Below are 12,500 nucleotides of genomic sequence, written 5' to 3'. Positions count from 1 at the left end.
AGGGGTGTAACTAGGGGTGTAACTAGGGGTGTAACTAGGGGTGTAACGGTACACAAAAACCACGGTTCGGTATGTACCTCGGTTCTGAAGTCACGGTTCGGTACGGGTTTTCGTTCCACTCAGGGGTGATGTCGTGTGCAGTAACTAATTCTACTTATAGGGCTGTCAACGAATATTCTATATTGAAATTAATAATCGACTTGTAAAAAAAAGTTATTATAATAATAATTATATTAGATTCTGGAAAAAAAAAAAAACCTGTTGGGCGGTCGTTAGTGGTTTTCAGTGTTTCCCTTGAAAAAAAATTCAGCAGCGGTGCTGTGCCTCTAGGGGGGTCTGGCAACTTTTTTTTTTAGTTTTTTTTACATTTTAAAGTTAAATGCATCAATCTGGTGCACTTTGAGAGCAAAATAAAGAGGCTAAATCTATGATGAACTTTGTGCTCAAAACACAAAATTGACTAGACTGCAGTGCTTTCTCCCTGCAGCCTTTTCCTCAGGTCAGTCTTTTACATGAAGCACCCCAATGAAGCCCGGCGAGCCCAAATGAAATGCCAAAAAAAAATATATAATTTTTTTTTAATAGTCTAGTTCATAGCAGCGGGCGCCGCTGCTGAATGCATATAGGGGAAACACTGGGTTAACACACCGGTGTATTAGTTCGGTACACAGCCGCTCTGAAACCCTCACCCTCTACACCCCTAGTAGCTGTACGTCCCACAGAACACTGTGATGACATGTGGACCACGGGTTTGTGTTGAGCTCACGGTGCCGCAGGGCCTTGTGTGTGCCAGACCACGGCTGCCATAGTAACCCCCCCCCCCCTCCTCCAGGTGAGCCGGACCTACTGCTCGGGGACGTACCGGGCCGGCCCCATGAGGCAGATCAGTCTGGTGGGGGCCGTGGACGAGGAGGTGGGCGACTTCTTCCCCGAGTTCCTGGACATGTTGGAGGAGTGTCCGTTTCTCAAGGTCAGTGGGGACGACCTCTCCGTTTCTCAAGGTCAGTGGGGACCACCTCTCCGTTTCTCAAGGTCAGTGGGGACGACCTCTCCGTTTCTCAAGGTCAGTGGGGACGACCTCTCCGTTTCTCAAGGTCAGTGGGGACCACCTCTCCGTTTCTCAAGGTCAGTGGGGACGACCTCTCCGTTTCTCAAGGTCAGTGGGGACCACCTCTCCGTTTCTCAAGGTCAGTGGGGACGACCTCTCTGTTTCTCAAGGTCAGTGGGGACGACCTCTCCGTTTCTCAAGGTCAGTGGGGACGACCTCTCTGTTTCTCAAGGTCAGTGGGGACGACCTCTCCGTTTCTCAAGGTCAGTGGGGACGACCTCTCCGTTTCTCAAGGTCAGTGGGGACGACCTCAAGGTCAGTGGGGACGACCTCTCCGTTTCTCAAGGTCAGTGGGGACGACCTCTCCGTGTCTCAAGGTCAGTGGGGACGACCTCTCCGTAGTGAAAGGTTAACCCTCTGTAGTGTGGTAGTGCAAGGTTAACCTTCTGTAGTGTGGTAGTGAAAGGGTTAACCTTCTGTAGTGTGGTAGTGAAAGGTTAACCTTCTGTAGTGTGGTAGTGAAAGGGTTAACCTTCTGTAGTGTGGTAGTGAAAGGGTTAACCTTCTGTAGTGTGATAGTAAAGGGTTAACCTTCTGTAGTGTGGTAGTGCAAGGTTAACCTTCTGTAGTGTGGTAGTGAAAGGGTTAACCTTCTGTAGTGTGGTAGTGAAAGGGTTAACCTTCTGTAGTGTGGTAGTAAAGGGTTAACCTTCTGTAGTGTGGTAGTGCAAGGTTAACCTTCTGTAGTGTGGTAGTGAAAGGGTTAACCTGCTGTAGTGTGGTAGTGAAAGGGTTAACCTGCTGTAGTGTGGTAGTGAAAGGTTAACCTTCTGTAGTGTGATAGTAAAGGGTTAACCTTCTGTAGTGTGGTAGTGAAAGGTTAACCTTCTGTAGTGTGGTAGTGAAATGTTAACCCTCTGTAGTGTGGTAGTGAAAGGTTAACCTTCTGTAGTGTGGTAGTGAAAGGGTTAACCTTCTGTAGTGTGGTAGTGAAAGGTTAACCTTCTGTAGTGTGGTAGTGAAAGGTTAACCTTCTGTAGTGTGGTAGTGAAAGGGCTAACCTTCTGTAGTGTGGTAGTGAAAGGGTTAACCTTCTGTAGTGTGGTAGTGAAAGGTTAACCTTCTGTAGTGTGGTAGTGAAAGGGTTAACCTTCTGTAGTGTGGTAGTGAAAGGTTAACCTTCTGTAGTGTGGTAGTGAAAGGTTAACCTTCTGTAGTGTGGTAGTGAAAGGGTTAACCATCTGTAGTGTGGTAGTGAAAGGGTTAACCTTATGTAGTGTGGTTGTGAAAGGGTTAACCGTCTGTAGTGTGGTAGTGAAAGGGTTAACCGTATGTGGTGTGGTTGTGAAAGGGTGAACCTTCTGTAGTGTGGTAGTGAAAGGGTTAACTGTCTTTATTGTCGCAGTGAAAGGGTTAACCTTCTGTAGTGTGGTAGTGAAAGGGTTAACCGTCTGTAGTGTGGTAGTGAAAGGGTTAACCTTCTGTAGTGTGGTAGTGAAAGGGTTAACCTTCTGTAGTGTGGTAGTGAAAGGTTAACCTTCTGTAGTGTGGTAGTGAAAGGGTTAACCGTCTGTATTGTGGCAGTGAAAGGTTAACCTTCTGTAGTGTGATAGTGAAAGGGTTAACCTTCTGTAGTGTGGTAGTGAAAGGGTTAACCGTCTGTATTGTGGCAGTGAAAGGTTAACCTTCTGTAGTGTGATAGTGAAAGGGTTAACCTTCTGTAGTGTGGTAGTGAAATGGTTAACCTTCTGTAGTGTGGTAGTGAAAGGTTAACCATCTGTAGTGTGGTAGTGAAAGGGTTAACCTTCTGTAGTGTGGTAGTGAAATGGTTAACCTTCTGTAGTGTGGTAGTGAAAGGGTTAACCTTCTGTAGTGTGGTAGTGAAAGGGTTAACCTTCTGTAGTGTGGTAGTGAAAGGTTAACCTTCTGTAGTGTGGTAGTGAAAGGTTAACCTTCTGTAGTGTGGCAGTGAAAGGGTTAACCTTCTGTAGTGTGGTAGTGAAAGGTTAACCTTCTGTAGTGTGGTAGTGAAAGGGTTAACCATCTGTAGTGTGGTAGTGAAAGGGTTAACCTTATGTAGTGTGGTTGTGAAAGGGTTAACCGTCTGTAGTGTGGTAGTGAAAGGGTTAACCGTATGTGGTGTGGTTGTGAAAGGGTGAACCTTCTGTAGTGTGGTAGTGAAAGGGTTAACTGTCTTTATTGTCGCAGTGAAAGGGTTAACCTTCTGTAGTGTGGTAGTGAAAGGGTTAACCGTCTGTAGTGTGGTAGTGAAAGGGTTAACCTTATGTGGTGTGTTTGTGAAAGGGTGAACCTTCTGTAGTTGGTAGTGAAAGGGTTAACTGTCTTTATTGTCGCAGTGAAAGGGTTAACCTTCTGTAGTGTGGTAGTGAAAGGGTTAACCGTCTGTATTGTGGCAGTGAAAGGTTAACCTTCTGTAGTGTGGTAGTGAAAGGTTAACCTTCTGTAGTGTGGTAGTGAAAGGGTTAACCTTCTGTAGTGTGGTAGTGAAAGGTTAACCTTCTGTAGTGTGGTAGTGAAAGGGTTAACCGTCTGTATTGTGGCAGTGAAAGGTTAACCTTCTGTAGTGTGATAGTGAAAGGGTTAACCTTCTGTAGTGTGGTAGTGAAAGGGTTAACCGTCTGTATTGTGGCAGTGAAAGGTTAACCTTCTGTAGTGTGATAGTGAAAGGGTTAACCTTCTGTAGTGTGGTAGTGAAATGGTTAACCTTCTGTAGTGTGGTAGTGAAAGGGTTAACCTTCTGTAGTGTGGTAGTGAAATGGTTAACCTTCTGTAGTGTGGTAGTGAAAGGGTTAACCTTCTGTAGTGTGGTAGTGAAAGGGTTAACCTTCTGTAGTGTGGTAGTGAAAGGTTAACCTTCTGTAGTGTGGTAGTGAAAGGGTTAACCTTCTGTAGTGTGGTAGTGAAAGGTTAACCTTCTGTAGTGTGGTAGTGAAAGGGTTAACCATCTGTAGTGTGGTAGTGAAAGGTTAACCGTCTGTAGTGTGGTAGTGAAAGGGTTAACCTTCTGTAGTGTGATAGTAAAGGGTTAACCTTCTGTAGTGTGGTAGTGAAAGGTTAACCTTCTGTAGTGTGATAGTAAAGGGTTAACCTTCTGTAGTGTGGTAGTGAAAGGTTAACCTTCTGTAGTGTGGTAGTGAAAGTGTTAACCTTCTGTAGTGTGGTAGTGAAAGGGTTAACCTTCTGTAGTGTGGTAGTGAAAGGTTAACCTTCTGTAGTGTGGTAGTGAAAGGTTAACCTTCTGTAGTGTGGTAGTGAAAGGGTTAACCTTCCGGTGTGTGGTAGTGAAAGGTTAACCTTCTGTAGTGTGGTAGTGAAAGGTTAACCTTCTGTAGTGTGGCAGTGAAAGGGTTAACCTTCTGTAGTGTGGTAGTGAAAGGGTTAACCTTCTGTAGTGTGGTAGTGAAAGGGTTAACCTTCTGTAGTGTGGTAGTGAAAGGGTTAAGTGGTTGACCTCGGCCCTGGCCTCTCTGACCTCTCACCTCTGCCCCCCAGATGACCCTGCCCTGGGGCAGCCTCTCTGACCTCTCACCTCTGCCCCCCAGATGACCCTGCCCTGGGGCAGCCTCTCTGACCTCTCACCTCTGCCCCCAGATGACCCTGCCCTGGGGCAGCCTCTCTGACCTCTCACCTCTGCCCCCAGATGACCCTGCCCTGGGGCAGCCTCTCTGACCTCTCACCTCTGCCCCCCCCCCCAGATGACCCTCCCCTGGGGCAGCCTCTCTGACCTCTGACCTCTGCCCCCAGATGACCCTGCCCTGGGGCAGCCTCTCTGACCTCTCACCTCTGCCCCCCCCCCCAGATGACCCTCCCCTGGGGCAGCCTCTCTGACCTCTGACCTCTGCCCCCAGATGACCCTGCCCTGGGGCACCCTCTCGGGCCTCCGGCTGGACTGCCGCTCCCAGAGTGACGACGGGCCCATCATGTGGGTGCGGCCCGGGGAGCAGATGGTGCCGACCGCAGACCCGCCCAAGGCCCCCTTCAGGCGACGCAGGTACTGCAGACAGTCCAGGGTTATTGTTGGGGTTTTATTTATATTTCTTTTTCTTTTTTTTTATCCACTTTTTCTCCTCCATTTTTCTATTTTTCTCCCCATCCCAATTTAGCCGTGCCAATGCTCCCCTCCCCTGTCTTTTTTTTTCTTCTTTTTTTTTATCTTTTTCCCCCTCCATTTTCCTCCGATTTTTCTCCCATCCCAATGTTAGTCGTTATGCCAATTCCCGATCCCCTTCCTGGTCGCTGCGCACTTACCCCCCACAGTGGGTCTGGGAGAGTGGAGGCTACCACGTGCTTCCTCCGACACACGTCCAGCCAATCAACCGCTTCTTTTCACCTGGCAGCGCGGATCCTCCCTGAGAGGGTGTAGCGTGTGGAAGGATCACACTACCCCACTCAGGTCCTATCCTCGCTGAGCAGGCGCCCCGACCGAACTGTAGGAGTCGCTGTTTACAACGACCCGGACCCACCCCGCCAGCTTCTCCCACCCTCTAATACTGCATGTTGTGTTAGTGTGAACGGCCAGCCCAGCTGGTGACAACCCCGGAGCTGTGAGCTGGATTCGAACAGGCGAATCCAGCTCACATCTCCGGGGTTGGTGACGAACGCAATCTCCGCTACGCCACCTAACCGCCCACTTTAAAGCCTCAAATCCGTACTTTTCCCCTTACCTAAATACAGCTAAATGTGGGGTCTATACTGTATTCACATACACTCCTTAAGAGTGTGTTAGTCCTTGCATCAACTAAAGAATTGCTCCACCTGCCGGCCAAATCCTCCCCCCTGACCGACCTTTCCATCACAGTCGAGAATGCAGCTGTGACCGCGTCCCCGACCGCCAAGAACCTTGGTGTTGTCCTCGACGACCAGTTGAACTTCTCTGCTCACATCGCAGCGACAACCAGAACCTGCCGATTCCTCCTGAGCAACGTCAGAAGGATACGCCCCTTCCTGACAAAAGAAGCCACCCAACTCCTCGTCCAATCAACAGTCATCTCCCGCCTCGACTACTGCAACGCACTGCTCGCTGGCCTCCCGGCCACTAACACCAAGCCTCTTCAACTCATTCAGAACGCAGCGGCCCGCCTGATCTCAAACCTACCGAAGTCGGCCCATGTCACCCCACTTCTTAGGGACCTGCACTGGCTCCCCATTGCTGCATGAATCCGCTTCAAGGCCCTTGACCTAGCATACCGTGCGGCAAAGGGAACTGCTCCCGCCTACCTCCGGTCAATGGTCTCTAACTACACACCCTCAAGACCCCTACGCTCTGCATCTTCTGGCCGCCTCAGACCTACTCCTATCCAAGCTCCGGGAGGGTCATCAAAGAGAAGTCGCCTAAACACGTCCAATCTTTCGCCGTCGACTAAAGACTCACTTCTTCAACCATTATCTGAATAAAAAAAAAAAAAAAAAAAAAAAAAATCTAACCCTAACTAACCTTACTGTCATGCACTTGTCCTAATAAACTAACCTACACTGTAGCACTCAACACTTTGATGAACATTGTTACTCAGCTGATAGAGTTGTGCCCTTCCTGATGGCTTGTCGTACAGAACTTGTAAGTCGCTTTGGATAAAAGCGTCAGCTAAATGACTAAATGTAAATGTAAATGAATAAAAGCAAGTCTCGTTGCTATGGAAAAGAGAAGGTACTGGAGCACACAGATCATCTTTAGAAGAAGACGCCACTCTCAAATGTGTCATCGCTACTTTTATATATATTTTTTTATCCACTTAGGGTTAGGGTTAGGACCTGGGGAACATAGGACCTGGGGAACATAGGACCTGGGGAACATAGGACCTGGGGAACATAGGACCTGGGGAACATAGGACCTGGGGAACATAGGACCTGGGGAACATAGGACCTGGGGAACATAGGACCTGGGGAACATAGGACCTGGGGAACATAGGACCTGGGGAACATAGGACCTGGGGAACATAGGACCTGGGGAACATAGGACCTGGGGAACATAGGACCTGGGGAACATAGGACCTGAACATAGGACCTGGGGAACATAGGACCTGGGGAACATAGGACCTGGGGAACATAGGACCTGAACATAGGACCTGGGGAACATAGGACCTGGGGAACATAGGACCTGGGGAACATAGGACCTGGGGAACATAGGACCTGGGGAACATAGGACCTGGGGAACATAGGACCTGGGGAACATAGGACCTGGGGAACATAGGACCTGGGGAACATAGGACCTGGGGAACATAGGACCTGGGGAACATAGGACCTGGGGAACATAGAACCTGGGGAACATAGGACCTGGGGAACATAGGACCTGGGGAACATAGGACCTGGGGAACATAGGACCTGGGGAACATAGGACCTGGGGAACATAGCCCAGCGCACACCGTATAACTTATCTCGCAACGGCTTCTCTCCCGGTGAGCAAGTATATAATTTATAGGGAACTTATCGGCTTCTCCCCCCCCCCCCCCCCCCATCACCGCCAGGTCCATGAACGAGATCAAGAACCTGCACTACTTGCCGCGGGCCAGCGAGCCCAGAGAGGTGCTGTTCGAGGACCGGACCAGGGCGCACGCAGATCACGTGGGCCAGAGCTTCGACTGGCAGAGCACGGCTGCGGTGGGCGTGCTGAAGGCGGTGCAGTTCGGGGAGTGGTGAGTTTGTAATCGCTAGGGGGCTGGGTACCGGTTCACATTCCAACCGATGCCGGTACCAGTTCCTGGAATTCGGTATCGGTACCCAACGGGCAGGGGTGTAAAAAGTGCCCATAAATTATACTTGACGCTCTGGGATCCTCTGGTCCATTTAGGAAATCCCTGAACATGAACTTGCATTGGTTTGTGATCGATTATTAGTTACTGGGTATTTCAAAGTACCTCGTATTTGGTACCATTCTGAAGCTAACAACTAGCGCTTTCCAATGATATAAAACAAGTGTATGATTATCATCATCATTTTTATTATTATGGTTCATATGTAGTTGCACTTGAACTTGTTGAAATTAAACTTGGAAGATAAACATTTATTTTCAAGCACTTTCCTTGCTTATTTCAGATGTATGTGTAATGAATGGAATGTAGACAATCTTGTTGGCAATATAGAACCGCTGACAGATTAGAAATAGCATCTATTGTTCAAAAGTTATGAATTAAGTGGAAGTATGGGTATACCGTCTCAAAATCTTACTCAAGTAAAAGTATCTGGCTAAAAACACACTTGAGTAAAAGTAAAAAAGTTTCTACTTTTAAATGTACTTGAGTACTAAAAAGTAAAAGTAAAAAAACATGTTTCTGTCTATTCTTCTGATAGCAGGTGTTTAATCAATGATCCCCACTTTCTAGTCTTGCACAAGGACCAATCAGCATGGGTGTGGGCGGGTTCATTTCCCATTGATGGGGATTCGATTGGCTGTTTTTAAATAAAGCGTGGCCGCAGGATTAATAACTTTAACGTTAGTTCGGCCAGAGAAACAAATATACTAATTAAAATAGTTGGACCTGCAAGATTTGTACGTTGTAGGTCTGCATTTTAAATGTAAGGAGTAAAAAGTATGTTTTTTTTCTCTGAAGTATACAAACCTAATAATACTTGAGTAAAGTACAAATCCCCCAAAACAGTACTTAAGTATTGTAACGGAGTACAATTACTCGAGTACTTTACACCCCTGCCCAACGGTACCTTTTTTCCGGTACATAACTCTCTCTGTAATACCACGTTATTTATTTTTTTCAGTATGTCCAAACTTCTCAGTTTCAACATTGATATTTATTTAGAACATTTAGTTATTTATTGTTGTAACACACCACACAAAGTAAATGGCATGAGATCATGTATTATCTTTGTAAATGTCTGGCCTCGCCTGCTCTGTAGACCCAAGAGACGATATTGTGGAAAAGGCTCCCTCTTGTCTAATAATATCATGCACTTTACTAGTAAGGAATCTACCTACTATGCTAATATGTCTATACTACTATACACTCAAGACTGTAGAGTTGTACCCTTCCTGCTGACTTGTTGTACAGAACTTGTACGTTTTTCATTCATTCATTCATTTTGTTTCGTACTGTACATGGGGGTACAGTTCATCTTGGCACAATATCACCAACCTCCTTTTAAATTTCTTTAACATGATACACCCGCTGGCCCTGCCCCCTTCCAAACTTCATATTTATTTTAACATAATGGTCAGCTCAAGTGCACCTTACAGCTTCATACCATATCATAATAATAACCATTACCATAATTATAATAACAATAATGATAATTGTTGTGAAGGGCCAGATTAAAGCTGAGAATCTACATTTATTGTTTTATATACCTTGTATATTATTTATATATACACGTTATATCCCTTTAAGCCTGCGTGTAAATCCTAGTAATATTCGCTTTCCTTATGGATAATGCCCCCTGACGGTGGCGCCAGGCAGTCTCGCACTCAGACAGGTTCAAGGGCGAGTCTGGGCAAGTCAGGACATGCCCTTGGCAGCGCATTGATTCCGGGCAAGTGGTTAGGTTTGGCACTAGGAAGCCACTTAAGTATCTATACGGCGGCAGGTGCGAACAGTAGCTGTTCAGCAAGTTCAGTGTGATTCTAATGTAGTGAGAAGCAGTGCGTCTAACAGAGCGTTGAGAACCATGTGCGAAGTGAATAGTAAAAGTGTCAGATTTAATGCAGTAACGTCAAGTTCGACTTAGCTTAATGTGAAGTAAAGAGTCGTTAATTATTGTGTATCGTGCCAACAGCAGTTCGTTCGTGTGCAGCATTACCCAGCAGTTCGTTCGTTTAGCTAGTGGACCTTAGCCAGTGCGCATGGACTAAATACATTGGTACCAGCACACGAGGAGGCCTAGTCGGAGAACCTACTGGACATGTGCACATGAGAACCGACGGCGGCGATTGCAGAACCAGTATTGGTTGGATTATATTGATTGTGGAACGTACTACCTGGAGAAGAGCATCGTTAATATCCACTGTCGTTTGGATTTAACCACCTTGAGGATCTACATTCGGGCTGGCCTCATGGACCGAGGCTAGCTGGCTATCATCATTGCTATCGTGCAATTGGATTACAGTTATTGCTTTTGATGCTGAGCTTTGGATTACAAGGACTGGATTCTGTACGTGAATCCCCTTCTTCTTCAATTGATCAGACTGAGTATCCGAACATTCCTCTCTCCTCCAGAGCTTACAACTCTGGGAGGAACCCCTTGTCTCCAGCGGTACCAGCGTTGCCCCTATAATTGCCATCTTACGCCAGGCGGCGTTAGCCTAGTACCCCATCGTAGGAATTATTCTATTCCCACTGACTTCTGCTACTGACTGACTTATGCATATTCTTCGCCATACAAGCGCGACCCTAATTCTCATATCTGTACATTTACTGCATAATAATAAATACCCTCAATGATATTTCTTTGTCCCGTGCCGTGTTATTATGAGTGTCTGCCATATTTAGATGTACTGTCTGGCCAGTAATACTAAGTACATAACTAGCAGTGGTTTAATCTATCACAATCTTTAATACAGTCAGGGTTTTGTAACCCCTCAGTTACAATAATATCATTCAAGTCGCTTTGGATAAGTGACTAAATGTAAGTGTTTGTTCTCCAGGAGCGACCGGCCCCGGGTCACCAAGGACGCCGTGTGTTTCCACGCGGAGGACTTCAGCGCCGTGGTGCAGCGGCTGCAGCTGGACGTCTACGAGCCCCCGGTCTCTCAGGTAGGAGCCCCCCCCCCCCCCCTGGTGTCTCAGGTAGGAGCCCCCCCCCCCCCCCCCTGGTGTCTCAGGTAGGAGCCCCCCCCCCGCTCTCTCAGGTAGGAGCCCCCCCTCTCAGGTAGGAGCCCCCGGTCGAAAGCCTATCGAAAACCTCAGGCGGTCGCCTCGAGTGAATGAATGAATGAAAAGTAGGGATGCTCGATATTGGCTTTTTTACCGTCCTCCGTTGGATCGACCACTCCCGTGAGGAGCGTAAAACACACATCCCTTTGCTGCTGCCCAAGGTAACTGTAACTGTATTACTGTTAGGGATGCTCGATATTGGCTTTTTTACCGATACCGATATACCGATATTGTCCAACTCTTAATTTCCGATACCGATATCAACCGATATCAACCGATACCGATATATGCAGGGTTTTCCCCCCCCCCCAAAAAACTGAATAATTTCAGGTAACTAATAATTTCACTGGATATATATATATAACAAATATTGTTATTGTTTTTATTTTTTTTAAACCGATACCGATATTTTCCGATATCACATTTTACTGCCGATATCGGCCGATAATATCGGTCGGCCGATAATATCGGACATCCCTAATGAAACGTTTATTTTTGAACATGTATTCTTTACATTCCTCTAAATAAATCATAATATCAAGCTTTGTCAAACAGAATAATCAGAATGAAAAAGAAATTATAAACAAAAAGTCAAGAGCAATGTAGTTAGTTGACATGTTGACAAAAAAGGAGTAGAGGGAAGCTAAGCTTATTGATCCCTACCCCCTTATTGATCCCTACCCCCTTATTGATCCCTACCCCCTTACATTTACCTGTTTTCCTCCATTCATTTTACTTGTGGTGCCAAATCATAGTCGCGCGACGTCTTACCTGTCAGGGTGACCTACTCGGGGGTTATTTGGGGTGTTTTCTCCCTAATAGAAGCCTTGCCTTGTGTGGTCATCTCTCTTCCAGTATGGTAGAGAAGTATTGCGTTCAATAAATTACATTAAATAAGTGTATACTTCTTCCTACTCCTTTTCGAACATGTAAATTGAGTTATGTTTTGTTTATTTATTTATTTTTGTTTCCATTTAATTTCTTGAGAGATCAGTGATTTGTTTTGATTTTATATTGTTTGTATTTATTTACATCAAAAATCAAATGAAGCCTCTCTGCTGCCCCCTGCAGTGCGTCCAGTGGGTGGCCCTCCTCTCTCCCTCTCTCTCTCTCCTCTCTCTCCTCTCTCTCTCCTCACTCTCTCCTTCTCTCTCCTCTCTCTCCTCTCCTCTCTCTCTCCTCTCTCTCTCTCCTCTCTCTCCTCTCTCTCTCTCCTCTCTCTCTCTCCTCTCTCTCCTCACTCTCTCTCCTCTCTCTCCTCTCTCTCCTCTCTCTCTCCTCACTCTCTCTCCTCTCTCTCCTCTCTCTCATCTCTCTCTCCTCTCCTCTCCTCTCTCTCTCCCTCCTCTCCTCACCTCTCCTCTCTCCTCTCTCTCCTCTCTCTCTCCTCACTCTCTACCTCTCTCTCTCGTCTCTCTCTCTCTCCTCACCTCTCTCCTCATCTCTCACTCTCTCTCCTCTCTCTCTCCTCACTCTCCTCCTCACCTCTCTCTCTCCTCTCTCTCCTCTCTCTCCTCACTCTCTCCTCCTCTCTCTCCTCTCCTCTCTCTCTCCTCTCTCTCCTCTCTCTCCTCTCTCTCTCCTCACTCTCTCTCCTCTCTCTCCTCTCTCTCCTC

At 46.9% G+C, this 12,500-nt stretch overlaps 1 protein-coding gene across 1 annotated transcript in view; it reads left to right on the top strand.

The window, feature by feature from the left end:
- Nucleotides 1-12,500, top strand: part of rsbn1 (round spermatid basic protein 1) — a gene marked incomplete at both ends in the record, with an annotated part of 56,866 nt that overhangs the window by 42,628 nt on the left and 1,738 nt on the right. Inside the window, 4 exon segments of the mRNA XM_084313296.1 lie at nucleotides 833-970; nucleotides 4,918-5,060; nucleotides 7,531-7,698; nucleotides 10,656-10,764. Coding sequence (XP_084169422.1) covers nucleotides 833-970; nucleotides 4,918-5,060; nucleotides 7,531-7,698; nucleotides 10,656-10,764 — 558 coding nt within the window.

The sequence above is a fragment of the Notolepis coatsorum genome (assembly GCF_963971535.1).
Source record: "Notolepis coatsorum genome assembly, chromosome: 4".
NCBI classification, from domain to species: Eukaryota; Metazoa; Chordata; class Actinopteri; order Aulopiformes; family Paralepididae; genus Notolepis; species Notolepis coatsorum.
Note: the sequence above shows the minus strand (reverse complement) of the source record. Positions and strands in the feature narration are given on the sequence as shown.